At 38.1% G+C, this 14,242-nt stretch overlaps 2 protein-coding genes across 8 annotated transcripts in view; both read left to right on the forward strand.

The window, feature by feature from the left end:
- The window catches only part of DNM3 (dynamin 3), a 575,498-nt gene extending 564,921 nt beyond the window's left edge, over positions 1-10,577 (forward strand). For 4 of the 5 annotated variants that reach the window (XM_058702380.1, XM_058702381.1, XM_058702382.1 and 1 more), the window contains one exon: positions 500-5,454. In XM_058702380.1, the coding sequence (XP_058558363.1) occupies positions 500-569 (70 nt within the window). In that variant the 3' untranslated portion in view covers positions 570-5,454. Of the gene's footprint in view, positions 1-499; positions 5,455-10,386 lie in introns of those variants that run through there. The other variant, XM_058702383.1, reaches the window with a different exon arrangement.
- Positions 10,578-13,232: 2,655 nt separating this feature from the next.
- The window catches only part of C15H1orf105 (chromosome 15 C1orf105 homolog), a 39,152-nt gene continuing 38,142 nt past the window's right edge, over positions 13,233-14,242 (forward strand). For 2 of the 3 annotated variants that reach the window (XR_009254565.1, XM_058702395.1), the window contains exon 1: positions 13,233-13,647. Coding sequence is in view for 2 of the 3 variants with exons in the window: in XM_058702395.1 (XP_058558378.1) it covers positions 13,627-13,647 (21 nt within the window). In the remaining variant the exon portion in view is untranslated. The remainder of the gene's footprint in view (positions 13,648-14,242) is intronic. The other variant, XM_058702394.1, reaches the window with a different exon arrangement.

Genomic DNA, 14,242 nt, shown 5'->3' on the forward strand with positions numbered 1-14,242 from the left:
GAAGTAAAAGAATAAATTGGAGAATTCTACTGCTAAAGGCAATGAGAAGTGATAACTAACATTCTGACAGTGAGAAAAAGGAGGAAGAATATTATTTAAAGGGAAATAAAAATTCAAAACCCAGCCTGAAGCCTAATATATCTTATAAGTTCCTGGAGTCGGCATAACCTAACAGAGTTCACCCTATGTAATCATTCTCTATTGGCGAAGACATGTGCAGTATATTTCAGATAGCTTTTAAATGATTTAATTATTATTTGAGTATTGGGAGGGACAGCCTCAGTTTTGAGAAAGATTTGCATATGAAAAAATTAGCTTATTTTTGCTTAAAAATGCTCGATGACTGAGGTGACACTGTTAAAATCATTACAGATGGCAACCACTCCTGCTGGCCTGTCTGTGCATGAGCATGTGTGCCATGACTCTCTCAGTGTCTTTGGGACAGCCTTCTGCTAGATATTCTACTTGTTTCTTTACCTTTCTCTTTCTCTCTTTCTAGCCGGAGACCACCCCCATCACCAACTCGTCCCACTATAATCCGTCCACTAGAATCCTCCCTGTTAGACTAAACGAAGTGTCTGGCATGGCAATTAATTACTAATGAATTATGCGAAAGCAACATATTTGATCAGTAAATCATGAGTAGTCGCATGTGTGGACATCAGTAGGCAAGTAACCAGTTTTACTAATGCATTATTGCTCATCTTCTTTGCTCATGGTGTATCAGACCTTTGGAGTTTGACTCTTGAAAACTGCTAACCCTTCGAGGCTTTATATGTTGTATATTGACCAAGGGTAGGTTTGTATAGCAGCCCAGTAGTGGGAGACCATTTGCCTACCCTGGCATATATCGAAATTGCTTTGGACAAGTTCCCAGGTTATCCACCAGGTAGCCCATTAAGTATAATTCTTAAGAGCTATGAGATGGTGGGCTTAGACCTAAGCCATACATACTTATTTTCCCACATTCTGTTTGGCTGACAAAAATTATGTTGTCTATTATTAATGTTTCCTCCTACTCTATAATTACCCATTATAGATCTATCCTCTTTCCTTTTGCTTTATTTCATAGGACTGCTAGGAAGTGTTGTTTTTTTTTTTGTTTTTTTTTAATTAGGACTCCTTAAGAATAAAACTTTTCCAGAAGCACAAGGTAGTTTGCAAAGGAAAAGTTAATGCATTGCTTGCTCTAGAGAGCTTTTCCTCATACCACTGTGTTTTGCTTCATGCTAGAAGCATATTCAACAGTGAATCGAAGCTTAATTTTTTGGTAGTCAGTGAGTAGATTTGGCTAGTTTCAGAGTTCAAGGAAGAAGCAAAATTTCACATCTCTAGAAGTGTCTGGAAATATGTAATTTCTTCATTCACAAATATATTCACCTCTTTATAGATTACAGTGAAGGTTGACATGGAAAATATTTAATTTTTGTACTGATCTCATTTTAGGCATGGCTAACTACACTTTGACACTAACTCCAGTTTGTTTATTTATTTACTTGGTTGGAGCAAAAATTTCTCTTTCCATACCAATTTGTAATTCCCCCATGTAAGGTTTTATCCTACTTTTAAAACCTGTTTAATGTAACTTCCTATCCATTCTAGGCTTTCTCAATAGATCTTGAGATATGGTTATCTGGGATAACCATTTTTAAAGGGAGCCCTAGAATGAAAATAGAAGTCATTTAGTAAGAGATGCCATGGTTTAAGAGCAGAGCTCACACTTTTACAGTTGTACAACTTCAGAGTCTCTATACCAGTCATTCTAAAAAAAATTTTTTTAAATGGTATTAAGACATTGAAATCTAAAGCAACTTGGCAAATGCTAATAACATTTCTAAAATTTACAAAATCAGTTTAGCTTGGGGGTTAATAGTTCAGTCTTGAGGCTGAGTTTTGGACCATGTAGGACCAGATGATTAGCATGTAGGAAACAGCCAGAAGCCAAGTGGAATTCTGTCTGCTAACTGTTCCCAGACAGCAGAGCAAGTACTCACTGAATAGTGGCGTCCCATGACACTATTTCATATTCTACAGAAGTAAATCAGATTTCACCAACTGAAATGTCTCCCTTTGAAAGCAGCAAACATGATTTGTATGTTAACTTAACTTTAATTTCCTGTGTAGTTTATACCCAAAGCAGACACCCATAAACTATGAAGCAAAAACTTTCAACCATTATTAAAAAGAGAACTTGCCAAGTTGAATGGCATTGTTCTGAGGTTATTCTAAAGGGTTACAGCTAGCCCACTTACAATAGGGAAAAATCAGAGAATACAAGATTTACAAAAAGAACATTTCAACTTTTAAGTTACAAGTGATTGTATAAAGAACACCACCCTAAATCTTCTGACATCTTTTTTTTTTCTCTTTTGAAAAAAATCTTAACTCTTTAACTCTTTTGTGAATGGAACAGATGTGCAAGATACATAATGTATTTTTAAAATAGCTGCAGCTAAATGGAAATGTGTTAAGTAAATGTCCACAGTAAAACAAATTATCTACAGTGAGGTCTTTTCATAAAATTCCCTCTTTTTAGGATTTCCTTTGCTTCTTCCTTTGAATTCTCTAAAATAGGCAGCTAACGGATTATATACTTCAGGGTTTGGCTTTGTGCTAAATGTGGTTTTGCATTTTGCTGTATTTCAAAAATTTCCTTCTGTTAAAGGAAAATATTGTGGATAACCACTGGTGTGTTCTTAGATCAGCACAAACCATGTCAAAGAAAATTGGAGATGTTTTTCCAAGTTTCTTTCCACTGATCTTATATAGTCATAAACAATGGCATTTGTCGCCTTTGGCCTTTGCTCCCAGATTATAATCCTACAGTTTCACTGTCCCAATTGTCTCTCTTTGTAGGCACATTTTTGTTCTTTTACTTGTGAGTTATTTCTAACAGAACCCAGCTTCCCTTGGAATTTCAGAAGTCATATTGGAGAATACTTTCAGTTTGCTGCAGTACTGTGTCATACAATTAGTATGAATACCATGTCCCCAAGGTTTGCATCCTGCTAAAAGGAGATGTCAGTGTGAATGAAGTCGGAAGCTCTAAGAGGTGGGGAAAGTGCACTGATACCAGGCCTTAAGGTGGGAATGTAGCCTAATGAGCTTTCTGAGAGTTTTCCGTAGCACCCCTCATCTTTTGTGTAGCTTCCTCCTAACTGATTGCTCTGATGTTGTCTACACAGTAGATGCCTAGCATAATCAGATAAAACATAACAGTATTTTTAGGATTTGGAAAAGTAAACTGTGTATGTTTGTTTGATAGGTCTATCACTTCTTGTCACACGCTAAACCTTGCATGCTTATTGACTCATTGGAATAACCGTTTACTCAATTGTGGACAGATTATTGAAATAGTATTGATTTAGGACAGATATATTGCATTTCCAGAAGTCGTCTACCAAGATTACTCTTCTGAATATTAATCTTAGCTGTCATTTATAACACAGAAGAGCAAGTAGGGTCTGTTATTAGCAAATTGCCTACCTGTTCAGATACAAACTTGTTCTATTCCAAAACATTCTAAGGAAACCAGTTCCTGTGATATAACTGTACGCCTTCTAAACTTAGAATTGAAAAGTAGTCATGTAGATTAATTTTATGACTTTTTAGTATAGACTGTAGCCATAATTCTCAAATATGAAATGGGACCTAATACCAGTATGTGATAAATGTTGATGTTTTCTGTGTACAAACGTATTTTCTATGCATGTGTCTCTGTGTGTACAGTATATACATGGTAGATTCACTTCTGTAAGTACATGTGTCTTGTGCCCCTTTGGGTGGGTAGGTTTAAGAGCACTTGTTAAAATGCCACAAGCATGTGTGTGGTTGTTTGTGCATTGTGTATATATGCTATGTATGGGTGTAAATATGTGTACACGTGCTTTGTGTGTGTGGGTACGAATATATTTTTTAAACTGTGTTAATACAAGAGCTCGCTTTGGAGGGTCTGCCGTAATATGTGATGACAGCGGTTCATATAACTGTGATAACATACATGAGGTCTACAAAATTTTGTCCAGGAGAGGCACAAAGCTCAGAATTACTGTGATAACACGGTAGAGTAATATCCACAGACATTTGGACCTAAGTCCACAGCACTGCTATCTAAGAAGAAATTACTTTTGCCAAATGCAGTGTAAGATCTGGAAACCCACTTTTAAAGTCCGATTGAAATTATAAATTATTCTTGGATTGCTGAGCTGAACCTTAAAAAAAGCTAAGTTGGTCTACACAGTCATTTTTTCTCTATAGTAAATGTCAAAAAATAAAGTGGAGGGACAGCAATATAATAAAAATAATGGACTTTTCTGAGTAAATTTTCTAGAAATGCAGGGAAGAAGTTAATACTTCAGAGATAGGTCATCCACCCCCTCTTTCAGGTAAACATTTCTCATTTGGTAAACGAGATAAGTATTTGAAATTGACAGTAATGTCCTTACCACTGAAAATAAAGCCTAAATAGTAGGTCTCTGAACTGAGGAACCCAGTGAAAGGAGATAATATATGAGACTCAAGCCTAGTGTTTTAAATCATTCCACCAAGAGGACTGCTACCTGTGAGCTCAGAGTTTAATGTGAATAAAACTAGATGATTGTAGAGAAACGATAATTAGTTTGCTAGATCACTCATTCCTTTCTTAAAAGCTCAAATATGTCTTCTAGATAATCTTAAGTCATCCTGTCTAGTTGGTATGCTTAAAATTGCGTGGTGCTCTGTATCGTGAAACTTGAAGAATATTTTGAAACATACGTAGTATATGCTTTGCTGTCTGTATATATGTGTAAGAATGTGCATATGTATGAGAGCAAGAGAGAGGGAACTCAAACAAGAGTCTCCTGTTTGTCGTAAGACCTGTTCATACTGGTATACTGGTGAGACTTCTCACCTCTCTGGTCTGGAGTTTCACACATGGCTCAGCTCAAGGCATTCATTTTTTTTTTTTTTTTTTAATTTTTACCCTTGGAATTCCTTAAACTTTGCTCATTGTGTAATGTTTTAAAAATTATGGTAAAAATTACTTGTCAACCTCTTGCATTGTCTGCTGCCTGTTTGATAAAAAAAAAAAAATTATTATTCTTGTCCAGAAATTTCACCATTACTTGATGTATGTTTAATTTCCTATGTATAGCCTTTGTTTTGCTTGTCTGTTTCTTTTCTCTCCCTCTTCTGAATCAAATTCCTCTTTTGCTTTTTTATGAAGAAGCAGTGTATAGAAGCAAAATCTTAACCTTCTCTACTGATTCTTTAATTAATTTGAGCCAGAATACTTTCCACTGTCTTCTTGGCACTTTCAGGATTTCTTAATGCTGATATATGGATGGACTCTGTGAATGGAATTTTTGAAGCAAGTTTCTCAAGCCTGTATCATTCTTGAAGGTCATATGTACCTGTTGTGAAAATGTGAAGCTGTTATTTCTGAACCTGAAATAAATGATAACATTTGAAGGACTCCCCCCTTCCTCATTCTTGTATAATATATTTGAGTCATATCCATGCAAATCAGTAAAATGTGAGGCTTCTAAATACTTATAACCCTTTTAGTAAAATTGGCCCAAAATTAACAAAATGGAGAATAGCATTTGGCATTACTGTCAGTAATTTGGGGAAGGACAAGATTTTTAAAGAGAGCAAATTGGACAAATCAAAGGCAGGAGAGTAGGAGACATTTTATTTCTGATTCAAAGTCAGTGTTGAACTAGGTTAAAAAAGGACACAAGGCTTAGACAGTTGGAGGATGCAATGTGACCGTTGACAAGAGGCACCATCTTATTTTGCTAATCAAAAGGAAATGTTCATGAAAAACCCTGGGATGCAGAAGGAAAGAAAATATTCTGCCCAAATGTTAGATCCACAGAAGGCATTTCTTACCAGAAAAAAAATGAGCTCTTGACTCAACAGTTGGCCTCCATTGTTTATTCATTGGGCATTGAGAGGAGAAGTTACCCCTTAAGTTTCCCTAATATTAAGAAAATGGAATAGGAGAGTACTAAACAGTAGTTACTAAACTCATCCTCATCTTCAGTTTCCAGAGCATAGAGACTCTTTGTTACAGAGTTTTGATGATATGTCCTGTATCAACATACATAGTCCCAGATTGAACCATCCGCCCAAAAACAGAAGACAAGAAGGGAATGGGAGAAGAGGAATGTTGGTTTATTTCCTCTCTGTGTTCAGGATACATTCATTGTGAAAAGATGAATTGCAAAAACTGTTGTATTAATTCATGCTTTCCTGTTGTAATTTCTTTTTCATATCTGTACATCTTGCATGAATGGAGACATTAGTGCCTTCAAAGGAAACTCTTTACTGGAAAAGAGAGGATGAGAATCATGCTGTACACTTGTGGTGTGTGTGTGTGTGTGTGTGTGTGTGTGTGTGTGTGTGTGTGTGTGTGTTACTGCATGATTCTTTATTCCGAATCATTTCTAACTGGAAATTATCAAAACCAAAGGACCTGGGGCGCCTGGGTGGCTCAGTCGGTTGAGCGCCGACTTCGGCTCAGGTCACGATCTCGCGGTCCGTGAGTTCAAACCCCGCATCGGGCCCCTGTGCTGACAGCTCAGAGCCCGGAGCCTGTTTCAATTCTGTGTCTCCCTCTCTCTGACCCTCCCCCATTCATGCTCTGTCTCTCTCTGTCTCAAAAATAAATAAACGTTAAAAAAAAAATTAAAAAAAAAAAAAAACAAAAACAAAGGACCTGATTTAGCAAACTACTTATTTGGTAACTATTTGGCAAATTACCATTTGTAGTCTTAAAATAGCTCTGGCACAGGGGCGCCTGGGTGGTTCAGTCAGTTAAGTGTCCGACTTTGGTTCAGATCGTGGTCTCGCAATTCATGGGATCAAGCCCCATGTCGGGCTCTGTGCTGACAGCTCAGGGCCTGGAGTCTGCTTCTGATTCTGTGTCTCCCTCTCTCTCTGTCCCTCCCCTGCTCCTGCTCTGTCTCTCTCTGTCCCTCAAAGGTGAATAAATGTTAAAAAAAAATTTTTTTTAAATAGCTCTGGCATCAGTGTAAATAACTCCTCAGTTTTCAAGATTGTTTTTCTGCTTATTAGCAGAATCTTTAAATTTCATACTGAGAAACCTATCTGGTATTTGGGTTGGATGGATCTCATACCCTACTTCCTAGTATTTCAACACATACCTGGCATTGCCACTTTTAAGACTGTTTGTTGATGTTCTTTGACACTGTGGCAGCCTAATAATTAGAGTACATACAAGAGATGTTGACTAAAACTACAGTCTTAATTCAGAGCTTCCCAAAGTTCATTCCGTGGGATTTTAGTAGGCATTACACAAACACAAGGGTTTCTTGGTTAAATATACTTGGGAAATGATGATTAAAAATTAAATGTTTCTTTACTAAGATTTTACAGAAGCTTTAGTATCAGATTGCATTGTGAATCTCTAAGAGTGTCAGTGTCTACAGGTTTCTCAGGCTTATCTGACCATCAATGCTTTGTTCATAAAGCACCTCACAGGACTAGTGTTGTGAGGACTGTTTCAGGGGCTTTAGGTGAGAGAGAAAAGGCACTGAATGAGATTAGTCCAGTACAGACTGTCACTAACACAAAGTCAGGTGGTAAAATCAAATGTAAGAGCAACCAGAGTTCCCAACCCATGACCACCTTTCTGGACTTGGTCAGAGCAGTACACTGGACCCAAAGAGGAAGGTCCCATCAGATCAGGAGGCGTGAAGGCAGATTGGAGACATACATGGAACAAGTCTTGGTAAGCCTGTGGAGGACGCAGCTAACTTTCCATATCAGCTTTTTTTTCTCTTTCACTCTCCAAAAAAGAGCTCCTTTAAATTAATTACATTACCCCATTATATTCTTATAAAGGAATGGATCCAGGTTGATTTAAAATTAAAGATTAAAGAAAAATAGGAATGGCTGTCCTTCTTGACTTTCCTGTCTTACTTTCCCAAGGCTTCAGACTCACCCACTGATCTCAGATATGAGGTTTATCTAAATGACAGGCAAAGAAAGCAAGCAGAGAATGTTTGGTGAGATTGTAACAGAAATGAAAAAAGTCATTAAGACCTTCCCAGGAACCCCGCCAGAGGAATGTCACCCTAGGAAAGGATTGTAGGGTTGAGGTAGGTGGATCCAAGAGGATGTGGGTAATTCATCACTCTTATTGATAATTGAGTCTTTCATATATGAATTATGCCCATGTTTCATACATACTTTCCTGCCTCCTTACCCTCCTGTTCCTTCAATTCTTTGAAGTTATTTTTCAGAAAACGTAAAGTATAACCTGAGACTACAATCTCAGGCAGATTTGCTTGTATGGTGACTAGTAGCATGTTGACCTTTAAAATTTGTTAGCTACGCAGTATTTCAGCTCCATGTTCCAATTCAGTATTCCAACGTCCATGTCAGAAGCAGCAGCAGTATGAGGTACTATGTTTAAAACTCTTCATATAAAAAGCCCAAATACATTCAGCGCTTGCCTTGAGGCACTTCAGCATTGTGTAAGTAATATAGACAATTCTGGAAAGGTAGTGAAAACCCAAACCGCCACGATCCGTGATAGAACTCACTGAGCCACCGCATGGTGTCATCATTGACAGTGCATTTTTGGCAATGAGAGGGAAGTTGGTCCTGGAAAGTAAAGAGGAAAAGAAAGGAGCTGCCTGAGGGAATAAATGCCACTCTGATGTTGGAAGCCAACATCCTAGCTGTCAGGTGAAATATATTCCAAGACATAGAGTTTCTGATCCTGTTTCTGGATTAGAACACCAAACGAGCTCAAACAGGAAAGTGCTTTGGCATATGTTAACAGAATGGCTCTTGAGCACTATGGACTTGCTGTTCAGGTTAATGGCTCACCTCCCCACCCTGCTGAGGTAATTAAAGTGTTCTAAAGCCCCTTCGGAACTCAAAAATAGTTTCTGTTTGCTGGGCGGGTGATAAATCTCATTGAGCCTGACAGGAATTTAATTACACTTTCTTCATGAAAACACCAGGGATACCCATTACCTGGATCTCTAAAGCTAAAGGCTTGCAGACCCCCCGCAGTTGAAAGGTTACCAAAAACAAGTTCTTCATCATTTAAATGGATGAGAGGCCTCCTTAGCGTAGCCCGCTTAAATTGGACCAAAGAAAAATTGGTCTCAGACTTCAGGGAAGGTAAGATTTTTTACCACTGCTCAGAAATAGAACAGTTTTGCTCCATTAACATCTCGTAGGAGATGAAAAAGAAGTTTTTGTTTTTGTTTTTGTTTTTTGTAGAATTCATTGCTCCACTCACTGAAGTCTTATGAGAGTAAGAGGGAAGTGTGCGTGTTGTCCGACACCTGGATGAATAGCCAGAGAGAAGTCCCACAGCGGGTAGGGTACGGAGCTCACCTCACAGGTCCATGACTTGACGGAATGTTGAGTTCATTACCAATTTGGTTAGAAAGAGGAAATTAAAGTACAGATTTCTGCTGGAAACCAGTGGGAAAGTTTCATTTGGCCTGCTGTTTTCCTACTTACAGGGCTGTTCAGTGCAACGTAGAGTTTACTTTCTAGCAGCAAATCATCCAGAGAGGCTGATGTCAAAATGAAGCACAACTCTGGATCCTTATTTCACAACCGCAGGCCTGACAAGATGCAAGTCAGGCTAGGGATATGGAGAAAGATCTGGCAAACTCCATCTCATTTACCCTGGACCCAGTTCAGAATAAATCAGAACTTCAGTTGTATACAACTCTGAGACGGAATCCCAGGGTCCCATGGACCAGGCCTAGCCTTGTAGTTTCCCTTCGCCTGGAAAGGCTATCATACCAGGATATTCACCGGGAGCAGATTCTTATTTACAAGTTCAACCCCTGACATTTTCTGCATTATGATTACATGGCTCATTTGATCTTGTGACTCCTTCTAATTTCCCTCATCTTAAAAATTTTTTTTTTTTTTTTTTTTACCTATCGTATTTCTATACCAACTCTGCTCTCCCTATGGAGATTTTATAACATTTACCGAAATCTTTAGAAGGAACCAAATGTCACAAAATCAGGGCTCAGAAACAAAATACTCAAGGTTATAAAGGTATTTGGCTCTGGTACTATTTCCAGTTCTCCTGAATATGATTGCATGGGTTTATCATCCCATGGTACAAAATCATCAGATTTGGGGGTGGGCTCAAATGTTTCATACCTAGCACAATATCAAGAGCCAGGAAAAGTCCTGGGAACCGCGAACTTTGCCGTGTGGTGTTTTCTCATTTCCCCTGCACGTCTGCATGTTTTTTGTCTGACTTGAATTTGACTTTTGTGGGATAATTTTGCATGCTTTTATTTGGATTTCTTTTTAATTTAAACATTGTTTTCTTCCTCTGCATCTGTTTGTTGTTGTTGTTGTTATTTTGTTTTGTTTTGTTTTCACTAGGCGACCCCCTCCTGCCGTTCCAGGACGACCATCCTAACCCCCATGATTCATCTCCTTTTGTTTCCAACAACATATCTATCTGTGGTATTTAAAAGCCTTTCATTTGCACTACATGTCATATGTACATAAAAACTTTTATTTTTGATCCATGTCTATAATAAAAACAAAGTTTATTCTATATAAAAATGAAATGTGTTCTGTTTCATTTTCTAAAGAAGACCCAGATGAAAATAATTTTCAACTAAAACCAGGTAAGGTGAAAATATGTAGTTTGATCTTGTAAGGAACTTAAACTGAAAAATACTTATGTTTAAGTTCTTAAAGCATGGTTATTTAAGATGCTATTTGGTGGAGAATAATTATCTTCAATTGAGATGTCTGTCCAATGAAAGCATGAAAAGATAGACACAAGTGTTGGCGAGGATGTGGAGAAGAAGGAACCCTTGTGCACTGTTGGTGGGAATGCAAACTGGTGCAGCCACTGTGGAAAAAGTATGGAGGTTCCTTAAAAGGCTAAACATAGAACTGCCCTATGACCCAGTGATTGCACTACTGAATATCTACCTAAAGAATATGAAAACACTAATTTGAAAAGATATATGCACCCCTGTTTATTGTAGCAGTATTTACAATAGCCAAACTATGGAAGCAGCCCAAGTGTCTGTTAACAGATAAAGAAATATGGTATATACATACATACTATGGAATATTACTCAGCCATAGCAAAGAAAGACATCTTGCCATTTGCGACAACATGGATGGACCTAGAGGGTATGATGCTAAGTAAAATAAGTCAGAGGAAGACAAATACCATATGATTTCACTCATGTGGAATTTAAGAAACACAACAAATGGACAAAGAAAAAAGACAAACCAAGAAACCAACTCTTAACTCTAAAGAGCAAACTGGTGGTTACCAGAGGGGAGGTGGGCAGGCGGTGGGTGAAATATGGGATGGGGATTGAGGAACGCACTTGTGATGAGCAACCGAGTAAGGTAGAGAATTGTTGAATCACTATATTGTACATCTGAAATTAATACAACACTGTATGCTAACTATACTGTATTTTTTTTAAGTGCGAAAAAATGAAGTAAAACTTCTAGAAATCTAGAAAAGACACAGAAGACATAATTGCAACCTGCCTCCAGGTATCTCATTAATAATCGTTATTCACCAAAACATTTTTTCCTGTTTTTATTACTTTTCTAAACACTCTTGGTAGGAGATAAATTATGTAAGATCATGGAAAATTTTATAGGTCTGAAGCACAAAAATCTCAAACATTCTAGTCAGCAAATTCAGGGAAAAAAATATATTATTCAGAATAAAAGTGCAAGGAAATGTTGCCACCTTGAGAAGAAAGATTTCTTAATGTGTCAGTAAAGTACTGGAAGAATGGAATCTGTATGAGTTTGGAGGAACAGAACTTTTTTTATATATTAATCCTCAAATAGTGATTCCAACACTGAAATTTTAAGCTACATTAAAAAAAATTATCCAAATAAAGTGTTTGTTATTAAGGTAATAAATACATCTGCCAAATTTGTGATCTCAGATTTTAAAAAAAGATTTAAGATTTAATTCAGAATTTTCTCTTCGAAGATTTATATGATCTAAATTACAATTTACAACTATCTCCTACTAGGTGAGATCACTTCTGTAGATGTCTCACTTTACCATGTTAAGACAGAAAAATGCAGGATAGGAAAGTAAAAACATTGTTCGTCAGGAATGGGGGTTTCCGTGTACTTTGTGTCTGACCTAGGCAGGCCCCAGTGGGACAGGCAAAGTAGATGTGGACAGGACCCTCCATTTAGAAAATGGAGACCCCTCACTCACAGTGCTCTCCCTCTGGACCGTGAAAATCTTTTATAAGCACGATGCGCTCCACTCAAAAATGCGAAACTAGTTTCTCTGATTAAAATTGCACAAAGCACATTCCATCAATTTTTACTGATACGCCAGGTCCAGTGACTGTGAGTTAGAAGCACTAGCAACTAAGAAACTTCCAAGGCCCCCACGCAGGGAATCAACTGAGGCTCAAGTATTCCTGAGGGTGACTGGGTTGCTGCAGAATGAAGCACAGTGTGCAGCCCTTGGCCTTGCCTCCACTCCAGCCTCCACGTCCAGCCCAGCCATTTGAGTTTTTAAATAATATTGGCCAGCATCCCCATCCCAACAGAGACAATGTTCCCTGATTATTTCATATCACCTCCTCAAACAAACAAAAAAGAGGTTGGCAACGGGAAGGTTTTTCACCAATTCATCTTTTTTAGGTTATTTGGTACTTTTCCACTTTGTCCTAAACATGATCTTACTTTTATGTACAGTGTTACACAGTTTAGATGTTTAAAGCTTAAGTTGACCTGATGAACAATGAGAAAGGAAAACCCAAGTTACAAAATAAAATGATTCCCTAGGAATCTTGCACAGTCTCAACAAAAGTGCAGTCCCTTCCTCACATTGAATAGGCAAGAAAAAAGGGGGTGAGTGGAGGGTAGGGCTGGGGGCAGAAGCAGCCTGCAGTAACATTAAACTGTGGTAAGGTTTGTTCATATTTATTTACTATCCTTAGTGTTTCTGTGTTTCATGATGTACCCTTCCCCAACTCTCCTGGCCCCCACCACCACCCTCAATATTTGATAGGGTTTAAAAAGTACTGTGTTCTTCAGAGTTGAACATAACTCGGGATCATCATGAGAAAATGTTTTACCTTTTACAAACATACCATCTCTTAAATGTTCTCGTCCCAATATTTATGTGTCAAACATTCCTTGGATTCATAATAGTGTCCTATTAAGTGGTCTGGGAGCACCCAGCGAAGTAACAGGATAAAAGCAGCTTACAAAATAGCAGTAAGCTATTACTGCATGGTGCTATGACAGGAGAAAATGTGAGTCATTTTCCCAGGGAGAACTGTTACTGACTTCAGTGCTGAAGAAGCCACTTAGGTTCTAGAACCGAAATTATCCAGTGCAAGCTAACATTCCAGAACATGGTGACTCTGACCTCTGACAAAGAAAGGAACAACAGAACTCATTTCGGCCAATCAGAAACCAAAGTTTTCATTTCTAAGTGTTGGCTGAGGAGAGGCCAGTGGAATTGAAACTGAAGTAGTCCGTGCCCTTTGCCTTGGCTTCTGACAGAAAGGCTTTAGAACCAGAAGGCAGCACCCTTACTGGAAGCAGTGAGGGAGGTCCCCCCAGTCTCCAGCTAGAAGAATCCAGGACATCTGAGAGATGGAGAAAAGAGAACTGAAGGTAGGAAAAAATAAAACTTCCAATCCTTCCCTTGGGGAGTTTCACTGGTAAATAAATGCAGACCACATATACACGGAGGGGTATTTCACCAAATGGCCTTGACACTAGAAGCCAAAAGGAGATGACGAAATAACGTCTACTCTTCCTTTACAGACATGGATACTTTCGGTGGGCTTGGAGCAGGATACATTTTGATCCTCTTTTAACACAGAGTTTGAAAATTGTTTTAACATCTGTTTCATAACTCGGCATGAAGTAGGATTAAAAAAAAATAAAACCCTCAACTGATACTGGGGTCTCTCATCCAGCTCCATGAGATTCTGAAGTAAACCTTTACAACTGCGAGTCCGTTTTAAAAACATGAACCTCACCCACCGGAAGATAAAGATTGCTGAAAAAAAAAAAAATAGTAACTTCTGTATCCCTTTATAATACTACAGCGTCTCAATCTGCATAAATCAAATGGAGCTGGTGACACTTCACTACCAGACGCCCCCGTTTACAGGACATGTTAGCCAGCATACTAGACCCACAGTTTTGGTTTATTATACTATAAGATACTATTGAAGCGGATTAGATGGCTGGCTGTGAGATG

This window comes from Neofelis nebulosa, chromosome 15 (genome assembly GCF_028018385.1).
Source record: "Neofelis nebulosa isolate mNeoNeb1 chromosome 15, mNeoNeb1.pri, whole genome shotgun sequence".
Classification (NCBI taxonomy): domain Eukaryota; kingdom Metazoa; phylum Chordata; class Mammalia; order Carnivora; family Felidae; genus Neofelis; species Neofelis nebulosa.